This window comes from Nycticebus coucang, chromosome 11 (assembly GCF_027406575.1).
Source record: "Nycticebus coucang isolate mNycCou1 chromosome 11, mNycCou1.pri, whole genome shotgun sequence".
In the NCBI taxonomy this organism is placed as follows: domain Eukaryota; kingdom Metazoa; phylum Chordata; class Mammalia; order Primates; family Lorisidae; genus Nycticebus; species Nycticebus coucang.
Genome location: NC_069790.1, coordinates 41,361,416 through 41,373,863, shown reverse-complemented (window position 1 = coordinate 41,373,863; position 12,448 = coordinate 41,361,416). Strand labels below are relative to the sequence as shown.

Below are 12,448 nucleotides of genomic sequence, written 5' to 3'. Positions count from 1 at the left end.
CCAAGTGATTTTTAGATATGAGTAACATCAGTGAAAGATTAAAGTAAACATGGTATATTCAGAAGCAAAGGATAGCTCACTTGTATTTCCTTAGAGTACATGTTTGCCTTCCAAAAGAAAGAAAGAGTGGAAAAAAGCTTTAGTAATTAGATCCCTGTTGTAACCCTACTGGAGTGAAAAAGATTAATAGCTGTGCTGAAGGACTCTGTTCCACAGTGAGAGGCACTGTGTGTCACTGTTTCCTCTTGGGATAGAATTTGGCCTGAAGTAAAGCACAGTTTCTACACTAATAATGATAATAATAGCTAACATTTTTTTTTTTTTGAGTAACTTCTCTTTACTGATGATTACATTTATTTCTTCCCAGCCTCACAATGACCTGGTAAGTTAAATAATTCATATTTAAGCAACTGAGGCTAAGGGAGGTTAATTGACTTCCAGACCACCCAGCTAGTAAGACATTTTATAAGGGCACTTTGCTGAATGTGGGGATTATCCAATCTTCAAGAGGTAGGTTGCAGCATTAAAGAAATCACAGAATTTTTTTAAATGTACACAATATTGAAGCTTGAAAAATAACCTTGACACTCTAAATTACAGTGATGGATGAAGGTCTTTTGTATTTGGGTAGCTGATCGTAACCTGTGCCTTCACACTGGTGAGATAGTAGACCAGGGGAGCCAAGTTCTTTTAAGCATGCTTGGTCAGGTAGTTTTCTGCAGGGAAGGTTAGAGTGTGTGAGTTATAAAGCCCTCCTGCTGCACAAGTATCAGAGGTTGTCTGTTACAAGTTCCTTCACTTCAACCATTACTTCCTTTTCACAATTCTATTTTGGACTTCTGTCCCATGTGTATTTACAAGTAGACAAAGCCTTTTTTTTTTTTTTAAAGCAACCCCTTTGCTGTGACTGAAAAGGAGGCTTGTATATCCTGCAGTTTCTGGGCATTGTAAGTCTGTTTTAAACTCAAATTGGTGATAATGGTGACTGTGACTTCCTATTGTCCAAGCAGGGAAGTTGCAGATAGGGCTCTTCAAAGACAATCCAATAAAAAAATCAGTGGAATAAGGCTTTTTGATAAAATGGTCTTTATGACATAGAGGCTGTTTAAGATATGACTTGGGTATTGGGCACCCTGGGACTAAGCCCGGTGTTTTAAAAATGAAAGTTTACTATGAAAAGGTCTATTTTTATTAGTGCAGGTAGTGTAGCTGGCAGGATTTCTTTCTATAAAATGCAATATCTAGCAGACCATTCCTGATTATGTTATGTATTTTTAGATGTTACCATTGAGTTATATTTATAGGATAGACTACTGAATCCTATCTTAAATATGCAAAATATATGCATAACTAACCTCTCAAGCTGCGTTCCCTGCTCTATATTATAACCGGCATTGTAGCCTGTGCTTAAATGGTTTTCCTAAAACTGTTAGAATGAAGCTGAAGCGCAGAGAGTGTGTGCGAGATGTGTGGCCCTCTGGGTGACACTTTCTGCTTTTAGCTGTACTCTGAGATATAGTCTGCCAATGTGGGAGGGGAATAAAAGCAATAACCTTGCACAGATAACTTCCCAGAGATCAGAATGAACCAAAAAGGAGTTGATATGCTGGTCTTTGCCATTGTGTTTGATGACTCAGAGCACCAGGAGTATTAGGGAAGGTTAAATTACCAATTGCATCATTGCTGTGGCTCTTGGCTGTGCCCACCAGATTCCTAGTCTGCAGAGTCCCAGACCAACTTACTTGTTAGGACAACATAAATACTGTTGGGAGTATTATGAGTGCAGTCCTGCAAATGCTACTAATGTTGAGGGGTAAGAAGTATCCTTACATCTCTGCATTCCATATTCCCCTGTCTTGATGAATAGTGCTTCAATTATTTTTTTTCCTTTTTTTAAATTAAATCATAGCTGTGTACATTAATGCAATTATGGGGTACAATGTGCTGGTTTTATATACAATTTGAAATGTTTTCATCAAACTGGTTAACATAGCCTTCACGGCATTTTCTTAGTTACTGTGTTAAGACATTTATATTCTACACCTGGTTCAATTATTTTGAGGCATACTTGAGTTTGTAGAGCTTGTCTAATAAAAAAAATGGATTTCCTTGCAGGGAGTGGGGTGGGGAAGCTGAGACTTATATCAGGAGTGTGAGAATTTCCAATGATCTGAGAAATAACCTCAAATGAAAAGCCTACAAAATGATCCTGTCTTCGACAACACAATAAATGGCCAATTTTTTTTTTTTTGGGGGGGGTGCATCTGGTATCTACCCCAATTCATGAAGAAATCTGTCTCATCTGGGTCTGCTTTTCCTACTTGGTTGCCCAAACTCTAGAATTTTTTTGTCTCTTGTTCCAATCCAAATCAAAAGCCTCTGCTTTGGTCTTTCAGAATTGCGTATTTAACAAGTTAGATAAATGATTCTGCCCTGGCTTCCCATTTGTTCCCTCAATTCCTCAAGAATTTATTGTGTCCAAGGTCATCAAGCTCCTCCTCCTGGATCTTTGTACCCTCCGTGAATCCCCAAGAATAAAAAAAAAATGCACTAGATATTTTCTATTTAAATCAATTTGCAACTTATTTTTTCCTGAAATATTTGGCATGTATTTTCCAAATGTATCTGCAAAAATTAAAATAATTTATAATACACACACAGAAAGAACCTCTTGTGCACCTGCCATAAACTAGGTATTGAATGAGCTAAGTGTGGGGCTTAAAGAGATGAATATGGCACAATCCCTGAACCTGAAGAATATGGTCTCATGGTGGATAAAAGTACTCTGCTAAATTAAGAGGTATTATTGTCTAACCTAATATTATGTGTGTGGTACAAGACACAATGGGAACATAAACGAGAAAGTTGACCTTTTACTTGGAGTGGTTGGTTAGGACTTCTCATGTGACATGACCTTAAAGAATTCAAGGTGGGAGGTAGAGAAGAGATAATAGTATCCTTTGCAGAGTAAAGTCACAGAAGCATGGAATGTAAATGATAACGTATAAGAATAATCAGGACTCATAGTCAGTTAATGAGCTCTGGAACAGCCATACCAGTGCTCATCCAACAAGTGTTTATTCTCATCAGCTGGTGCCTGTGCCTCAATAGTAAATAATGTTGACCATCCCTCTAGGAGTAATGACAGACTGTGGGTATAAGTGGAAAAAGAAGGAAAGAGAAAAAGTAGACTGGAAAGAGATTCCAATTATTGTGAAGGAATTTGAATGCCAGCTAAGGAAGGAGCTGGTGTGTCATTTCATTTATACATTCCCTGATGGCAGGACTACCAGATGGAAAACTAGACCAAGAATCCAATTAAGAACAAACTATTAATTGAGCCAAGGCAACATTATTTGAAATGGAAAGGAGGGCCCAGATAGGAAAGATATTTGTAAATATCATTCATGAGAGTCAGTGTTCTCTGTTCTGTTTTTGGTGACTGTGGGAAATGCAAGAAACAGAGATATGAAACAGCATCTGAGGTTTCTGTAATAGATAACAGAGTGTCTTGTATGTACTCACTAAAGGTTGTTGAATTGAATAGAATGTTCAGAGCAATTTCCTAATGCTTTTCTCCAAAGTTAAAATTGTAGAAGAATTCCAGGTTCTGAGGTATCAGAGAGAGACTGTGGGTCAGATGAATCTCTTGGTGTTCAGTACACTGGCACAGTAGGCTTTTTCTACCAATAAACTGTTACTCGATTTGATAAATTGAGTCAGCTTATGAAGTGTACTCTGTAGAAGAATTAAGGCTAATGGCTCCATATGAGAAGGACCTGCAGATGACTGAATGGGCTTTGTAGACTGAACTATGATTTTTGTTACCTACGTAATCTATAAAAGCATTCTGCTTTCTTAGTAGCACTCCTGTTCAGAATAATACTAATTGCCCAAAAGGGAAAAAAACAGTAATAATAAGCTCAGAATATAGTTAAAGACTAAGAGGTATATTGTGGTATTTAAGGATTATGAAGTCTAAGTCAAATTTGAATGCTTCTGCTGTGATATGACTTATAAACATTTATTCCAACTTTTGGATTGATTTTACCACATTTTGTGACTGAGTTCAATCTATTCAATGGCTATATAGGTCCTTTAGTAAGGAAGACCTGTATCTCAATGAGCTATTATTGAAATTATGAAGGCTAGATAGACAGGGACTTAATATTCAAGCAGCTCTACTTAAAGTTCTACTTAACTAATAGGCCTATTAGTTCCTTGTGATTCAGCAATGAGTCAGAAGACCAGTCCTACATTTACAAGTCACATGTCTATGAACAAATCCCTGAAACTATATATGCCTGAGACTCATCTGTAAAATGGGAATAATAACAGTGTATTTATTCAGTGTATCCTAAAGGACTGTTGTAAAGATCAAAGGATATACTCCATGTGCCAATTCTTTGCTACTTACAAATCTGTGCTTATTGGTGGTGTTATTATTATTGAACAGACCAGCTGGTTGGTTAAAGGACTTATAGAAAGATCATCACAATTGAGATTAGTGGGAGGGGGATGAAATGTGTTGGTTCTCTCTCTCTCTGGCTATGTGGGCAAGCTAAGACATTGCAAGATGTCACTGCCTTGGGTTGTTGCCCTGTGCTATGTTCCAGGATATTATAGCAGTAACTTACTTATAGGGAGTTGATCAACATGCAGTCAGAGATGATCTTTTTGAAGCAAAGATCCTTAGTCTTTTATTGAGGATCCAAGTAGCTCAGGGAATGTATAAATAAACTAAAATAACCTTTCCTGAATCTTAAGCAACAAGGGATTCATTGCAGTAGTTTTGGTTTTGCTGCACTTGTGTTTATCTTTTTAAATGTGCACCTATATATATATATTTTTATAGCATTAGCAAACTCATATTCCAATTAATTGAAACTATTAATTGAAAGCAGATATATTTCTATTATATGCTATAATGACTGGTGCTTACAAACAATCTGCATTTTTTTTTTCATTCTTTTATTGGTTCTCTGCCTGCTTAAGGCCAGGTTACTATTATTTCTAGTTCAGTTTATCATAAGAATGACTAATGCACAAGGTAAAAATATGCCTTATTCTAAACTATCTATTCTGTAACATTTTGGATAGGGAAAAATATGCCTTATTCTAAACCATCTATTCCGTAACATTTTGGATAAAAAGCATGGAAAGATTTGACAATAAATTACCTATTCTCATGTACAGATATTGAATACTAACCCCTCTTTCTTTTTCAGGCAACTAAAAATGATATTAATTTATGTAAAATTCTGTATGGAATGATCTACATCTAAAAGGTGTAGATCATGCTGAAAATTTGTTGATTTTGTGGTCTTGAACTCCTGAGCTCAGGGGATTCACTGGGATTATAGGTGTGAACCACCACACCTGGCCAGCAGTATAAGTTTTAAAGGAGATTTATAAAACTGCGTATTTTTATTGCTACTAAATCTTAATTCTTACTGAGCAATAGCCTTCTGGATCTGATGACTCTACTATCTGCTTTAACAACTAAATAGCATATTTCTATTTAGAGACCACTGAAATATTATCAGTATTCTTGGTAATGTTATAAAGTTCTTCAAAGAAAATATGTATTTATATCCAGTTTTATACGTTTGGGCAAAAATAGTAATAACACTTTCAAAATACTGATAGGGAAACGAGTCACAATAAATATGTTGAATTCTCAAGATAAAGGGATGTATAATTCTCAGAGTTATAGCATCTGTCTATAAAAATAGTACAGTTGGGATATACTATTTTGGTAAGAAGCTCATTAAGTGTCACTTTAAAAGCTGCTTCTTTTATTTTTAAGTTTAACATTTCTGTAAACTGTTAGGAAAATGTCTTTTCAATTGCTTTTCCTCTAAGTGTCTAAAGGTGGGAGTACATTCAAGTTAAAGGCAGAAAGTCCCTTAAATTCCTTTTGAGAAGTCCATCCTGTTAGTGCAACTCCTAGAAAGACAATAGCTGTTATTACTTTTGAGTGGAACAAGATTGCAAAAGACTTAAAGAAGTGACAATTGTTATGGGAGTTTTTCTGTCATTCTTATAGTTTATGGCCTATTTGTTCCTGTTTTTATTTCATTAAACATTTCTTTTCTCTCTCTCTCTCTTTTTTTTTTTTTTTTTGCCGAGAAGTCCCATCAGTGAACGGAAGTCTTTGATAATGTTAGTTTAAATTGGTATGTAGTGAGATATTTATATCCGAAAATCCCCTAAAAGATAATAATGAAAATAGCAAACAAATTGCAGTGATATTGCCTTCTCAAAGATTCCTTCTATACCCATTATTTTATTTTGGTGTTCATAATATTCCCGTGCCATAAGCAGGACTGCTAAATTTTCTCTTTAATAGATGAAGACATAGAGACATGGGAAGTTGGTGTGACTGCTTCAAAAACCCTTGGTGTCAAACCAGCTGAGCTGTGATTCGAGACCAGTTCTTTCTTTTTCTTTCCTGGTGTGACTTGACATAGCTTGTATCTTACACGTTGCATATTTTTTATGTTCTAGGTTTCTCCTCTGCTGGACCCTCTGGGACCATCATTGTCAGCTGAAGAAACAAAGGCTGTGAATCCTCATCCTAGTCTATCAGTCCTTCTGCTTCCCATGATGAGCTCACCAGTGCAGCCTGGTCAGTCTGGTTGTTTCTTAAACCATTATTACACTTTATGTGAAAGATACTGCTTTGTGGTGCTTCAGACCTAGCAAGTTAAGTCATGAGGAACATTTTTTTTTTCTGATGAAGATCAGTTAATATGATGCTAAATTTTGAATTTTGCATTCTGTAGCTACTTCTCTATTATTTAACCTATTTTACTTCCAGGTCAACTAATTTCATTGGCATTGTAATCTGAGCACTGGGTTTTAATTCTTCTGCTTCAAATGTAACATTCAGATTGAATTTTATGAATTTATGAATGTTAAATATTACATAGGAATCTAATTCGCACCCCTAGTCTTTCTGACCTAAAAGGTATCTGTATGCTTCTAAATTATGCTGTGGGGCTTTGGATATCAGCTTGTGGATTGACTCTGCCTCCATTTCTTTGATACACAAGAAGGATATTTTTCCTCTCCCACCCTTCTTTGCTGCCACTCCTGTTTCCTATACACATATTTAATTATAATCTTAGCACCTGCTTCCTCTGAGTCCACAGTGATATGTGTGGATCCTGTAGTGTGGTGATCAGCACAGCCAACGCCCATTCTTCCAGGAACAGGGTGTCACTTTTGGAACAAACACAATTCAGGTTTTGGGAATGATTGAGTAGGGTCAGATACCACATGTTAATAACAGAGAAATTTTAAAAGAATTTTCTGCTAGGATCATTAGAGAGCATTTATATCTATGTATTCCTCAGCATATTGATATTTTGAGTTTTCAACTAAGTTGAAGCTTATATAATGCTATATTCAGGACTTGGGAAAACTTTTGTTGAGATTTCCACTCTGTGGATTGCCACACCCAGATTAGCTGCTCAGGAATTCCATTGTCTAATCAACCTTTCTTCACATTCCCAACAGGCTGCCAAATTGTTTGCTGAATTTGGAACTGGGAATTATTGGAAAGTATAGTTGTGATTGTTATTTCTAAATGACATAGTAAAGAAATCTGAGAATCTTTAGTTATAACTGTGGTTTATAACTGGCATTGTATCATTTGGTTAAGCACATGAAAGTTATCTAGACCTGTTATCTCTGAATCTGCATAGCCTAGTAGTTCTCAAACTTTAGCATGCATTGACATCAGTTGGTGAGTTTGTTAAAACAAGCTCCATACTCAACGGTTTTTGGATTAGTAGTTCAGGGGGTGGGGCCCAAGAATTGCGATTTTTACAGGTTCCTCAAGGCTGCCTGGGGATCATACTTTGGTAACCAGAGGTCTAATCTATACCTGTTTTGCGGTTCCTCCACAGTCAACAGTGTTGACATATATTCTATGAGCTACATTGCTCATTGCAGTTGTAGTATAGTATTATTGTTCTTTCTGTTGGGGTGAGCTTAAAATAACATTTTCATTTTATATGTATATATTGAATTTTAAGTATTATTACATGTATTTGTTTGTGTATAAATTCGCCATTTCAAAGTTGCATAATTTAAAAGTCACTTAATTTATAACCACCACAGTCATATATATCTGTATCTATATCTATATTTGTACTATTTGACTGCAAAAGTTGGAATACCTTAACTCCCTAAGAATGTTGATTTTATAATATGAAAATCTGCCTTTGAGGCTGCTATTTTGATAATGAAGTTCTTGTCAGTCATGATAATTATTCAGTTAGGAGGATGGAAAAAGTGGGGGATAAAGGAGACAATCATTGAGTGAAGCTCATTTGACTTTAAAGTCACTAAAATTTCCTCGTGGTTTTTTTTTTTTTTTTTTTGAGACAGAGTCTCATTATGTCACCCTAGTAGAGTGCCATGCTAGCAGCAACCTCCAACTCTTGGGCTTAAGCGATTCTCTTGCCTCAGCCTCCCAAGTAGCTGGGACTACAGGCACCCACCACAGCACCTGGCTATTTTTTTGTTGCAGTTGTCATTGTTGTTTAGTTGGCCTGGGCTGGTTTCGAACCTGTCAGCCTTGGTGTTATGTGGCTGGTGCCATAACTACTGTGCTATAGCTCTAAGCCAATGGTGTATATTTTTTATTATAAATCATTCTGCTCTATTGAGAACAACATTAAGCAGAGGTCTCAATCAACTCTGTTTAGGAAATGTTTATGAATGAAATCTGAAGTTGAGGAAAGTTATGGTAAATGCTCCAGGTGGGTAGGTGTCTCGTCTATTTATTTCAAGTAACAAGCTATGATCAGAGACCTGAAATGCACTTTGCATATATAAAGGAAGATATCCTTGCCACAAACATAAAAATATTCTTCTGCTGTTATTAGTGATGTCTTGATGCCATATATATTCTACTGGGGAGAAATAATTTGTTTGACTTAGAAGAGTTTTTCTTACATCTCCCCCCTTTTTTTTTTCACTATCTAAAAAGAGAATTAAATTGGTCTTATGCAATCACCATCCATTTATTTTGCTTTTTTTCCAGAAATGGGTGTAAGGGGTTATTGTGCACCAGAAAGAAAAATAGATTCACTCCAGTAGTTCCAGAAATTCTTTAATAGTCCATGTTTCAGACCATTTATGTGTGTATTTACGTGTGTCTTCAAAATTGGTTCTGGGATATTGTGAATTCTTATTTTTCCCATGCATTAACACCATTCTTAGAGAAGTTTTCCATCCATATTAAAATACAGTTGATATGAAGTACAAAATGCTCCTGTCTTAATCAGGTACTCAGGCAAACAATACATGCTGATTTTTGTATATAAGATTCACTAGTTTTTATTTAATCTTTCTGCCCCAGTTATGTCCAGAGTTAGAGTATTGGGTATTGCTTTGGAGCAGTAAGGAGCCTGAATGGAGGGAAGATTAGATAATCTGTCTGGTTAAGACTAATAGCTAGCAGTTGGTATATTCATTCATTCAAAACTTATTAAACATCTATCTTATGCCAGGCAGTGTATTACACAACAGAGAAAGAATACTGAAACAGGGTTTCTACCCTTATGACAGAAATGTTCATAGTTTTGGCCCATTAAGTGTCTTAAATGTTTTAATAAATACAGACCATAAATTCATCTCTATTTCTAGGAATTTAATGTTTATCAGAATTGTCAAATCTCAGAAGGAAAGACTTTAGGGATCATCTAATCTAGCGTTTTCCAAACGATGTGAGATAATAAAAATCACCTGGCTGTTGCTAAAAATACAGATTCTAGACTCCTCCCTCAAAAAATCTTATGCTGTAGACCTGTAGAAGGGGTGGGTACTGGGTAATACCTAACACATAATACTCTTCACTGTGACGTGGCAAAGTGCAGAAATGCTTAGTCTGCCTAATAGTACTAGTGTTTCTCATTTTGAGACTCAATAAAAACTAAAAATCTGTGATTAAGTCCTATGTCAAGTCAGTCCTATGAACCAGAATAAGATAATTCAGTTATTTTGGTCTCTGATGGTAAACAAATAAAAAGCTAACACTGTTGAAACCTAGGGGGAGATAGCAATTAGTGGGGAAAATTCTGGTGGCTTACATGTATCCCCAGCTAGCTAGGCTGTCCTGTTTTTATGGGGAAGTGGATGGACCAAAGAGGTTCTTTTGGAGTGCAATTTTTTTCCACAAAAGAAGTTTAAACCTATTTTAAACCAAAGCAGATTTTTAGTATGTTCCCAACGTTATAGAAAATGTGACTTGAGCCTCGATGTTTCTAAGACTAAATAAATTGGGCTGCATCCACCCAAAGATGATTTCAGTATGACTTTTAAGTTTGATGAATTTAATTTTTATACTGTAATTTTGATGAAAATGCATCCAAATGAATTTTTCAAGCATAGGTTACCATGTGCATAATCCCTCTAGAATTGGGCAATTCAGTGGCCCAGTGGGCTTTTGGGTAGGTTTGGAAGGGCTGTGAAAACATGGTTAAAACTATGTTGCAGGCTTGGCGCCTGTAGCTCAGCGTCGCAGGCGTCCTCAAACTTTTTAAACAGGGGGCCAGTTCACTGTCCTTCAGACCGTTGGAGACTGAAGTTAAAAAAAAAACTATGAACAAATTCCTATGCACACTGCACATATCTTATTTTGAAGTAAAAAAACAAAACGGGAACAAATACAATTCACACCGCTGCATGTGGCCCGCAGGCCATAGTTTGAGAACCCCTGGCAGAGCGCTAGCCACATACAGCAGACCTGGCAGGTTTGAATCCAGCCCAGGCCTGCCAAACAACAATGACAACAACTAAAATAATAGCTGGGCGTTGTGGCAGGTGCCTGTAGTCCCAGCTACTTGGGAAGCTGATGCAAGAGAATCGCTTAAATGCAAGAATTTGAGGTTGCTGTGAGCTGTGACACCACAGCACTCCACCAAGGGCAACATGGTGAGACTCTGTCTCAAACCCCCGCCCCCCAAACCCTCAAAAACTATCTTGCAAAGTCCTGTAACCTTGATTTTCAAAGCCCATTGTATGAAGTTAGTTCATTTCTCTTTTATTCACCATCGTAGGAACACTTATAACAATTACCCTGCCCATATGGAGTGAGAGGATCAGGCTATTTATATAAACTAAAGGTATATAGCAGCATCTCATATTCTATTCATTTTCTCATAGGCTAATCTTGGGCAAAAATTAATTAAGAGATTTCCCTTCATGCGTCTGTTTTGCTAAGCAGCTGAATTCTCTTACAGAAATGTAGCGTAGGTTTACCTAATGATCAAAAAGTTCTTTGAAATATAAATTGTTCTGGAAATGCTAAGTAGTATAAACAATTTGAGGCTAAGCATTAATAAAAGCTTCACTGCAAGCATTTTTAAAGAAGACTAATAAAAACTTCATGGTTCAATTAATACAGCACAACATTGAGTTTTCTAGAAGCATATGGGACCCAGAAGGCCTGCCCCTGTTTTTAAAATTTACGAACTCTTTAATGATTCACCACTTTTCTTCCAGTGCATTACCCACTGTGGTGCTATTTAGTCATTAAGTAGGAAACTAAAACCAGGACAAAGCTACAAACAAATATCACAGTGTCCAAGTGGGTGTTTTTCCTTCAGTTTGTTTGCAATCTGTTACCAGAAAAAATGAATGTTAAATGAAATAGTCATAGGAGAAATCAAATACGTTATGGCTTCCCCAGATGAGCATGATCAGTTGGCTTTTTAATGAAATACAGGTCAAATCCCTTTGCAAGAAGCTCTGTATAACTAAAATATTTTCAGGCTACTGGCCGATTATCTATTTCAAGTAATATTCAAGAAAAATATTTCAACATAATAAAATAAATTAGTCCCTTGAAGTTTGCTATAAAAGAATTTGATCACAGGATATGGTTATTAAAAGGGACCACTGCATGTTAAATTTATTAAATATTGTTTTAGATTTTTCTAATACTTTAACTCATTCTTTTGCTATTCCTAAGTCTAAACTTCTCAATCTGATATTCAAATTTGAAGCATAAACCCAAGAATGTATTTTATTTATTCTCTACTTCCTGAGGGGCAGTGCTTTAATAGTCAGGCATAAACCTGTACCCAAAATGTTTGGTACAAATTTATTTACACATTTATTTTTCTTCATATTTTGCTTTTCATGATTAATTTTGGTGGGTCATTCAACTTATATGTGTCTAATTGTTCTCCTTATTATAATGCTAGAAACAAACTGCATGCTGTAGTTCAAACTGAAGAGAACATTATTTTCCACTCATATAAACTAAAAGAGTTTTTCTGAGTTGCAGGATGTTCTTTTTTTTAGTGGCTATTCAGGGGCCCAGGCAGCTTCCAACTTGTAGTTTGTACATCTTCAATGCACAGATTCTAAGGTCAGCGTGTGTCTGTACATCAAGATGATAGAAGAGAAATGCAAAAAGTGGATTGTG

The 12,448-nt window shown here is 36.1% G+C and overlaps 1 protein-coding gene across 7 annotated transcripts in view; it reads left to right on the top strand.

The window, feature by feature from the left end:
• HDAC9 (histone deacetylase 9) overlaps positions 1–12,448 on the top strand; it is a 1,013,994-nt gene that overhangs the window by 73,374 nt on the left and 928,172 nt on the right. For all 7 annotated transcript variants that reach the window (XM_053609475.1, XM_053609487.1, XM_053609488.1 and 4 more), the window contains exon 2: positions 6,511–6,631. In XM_053609475.1, the coding sequence (XP_053465450.1) occupies positions 6,607–6,631 (25 nt within the window). In that variant the 5' untranslated portion in view covers positions 6,511–6,606. The remainder of the gene's footprint in view (positions 1–6,510; positions 6,632–12,448) is intronic.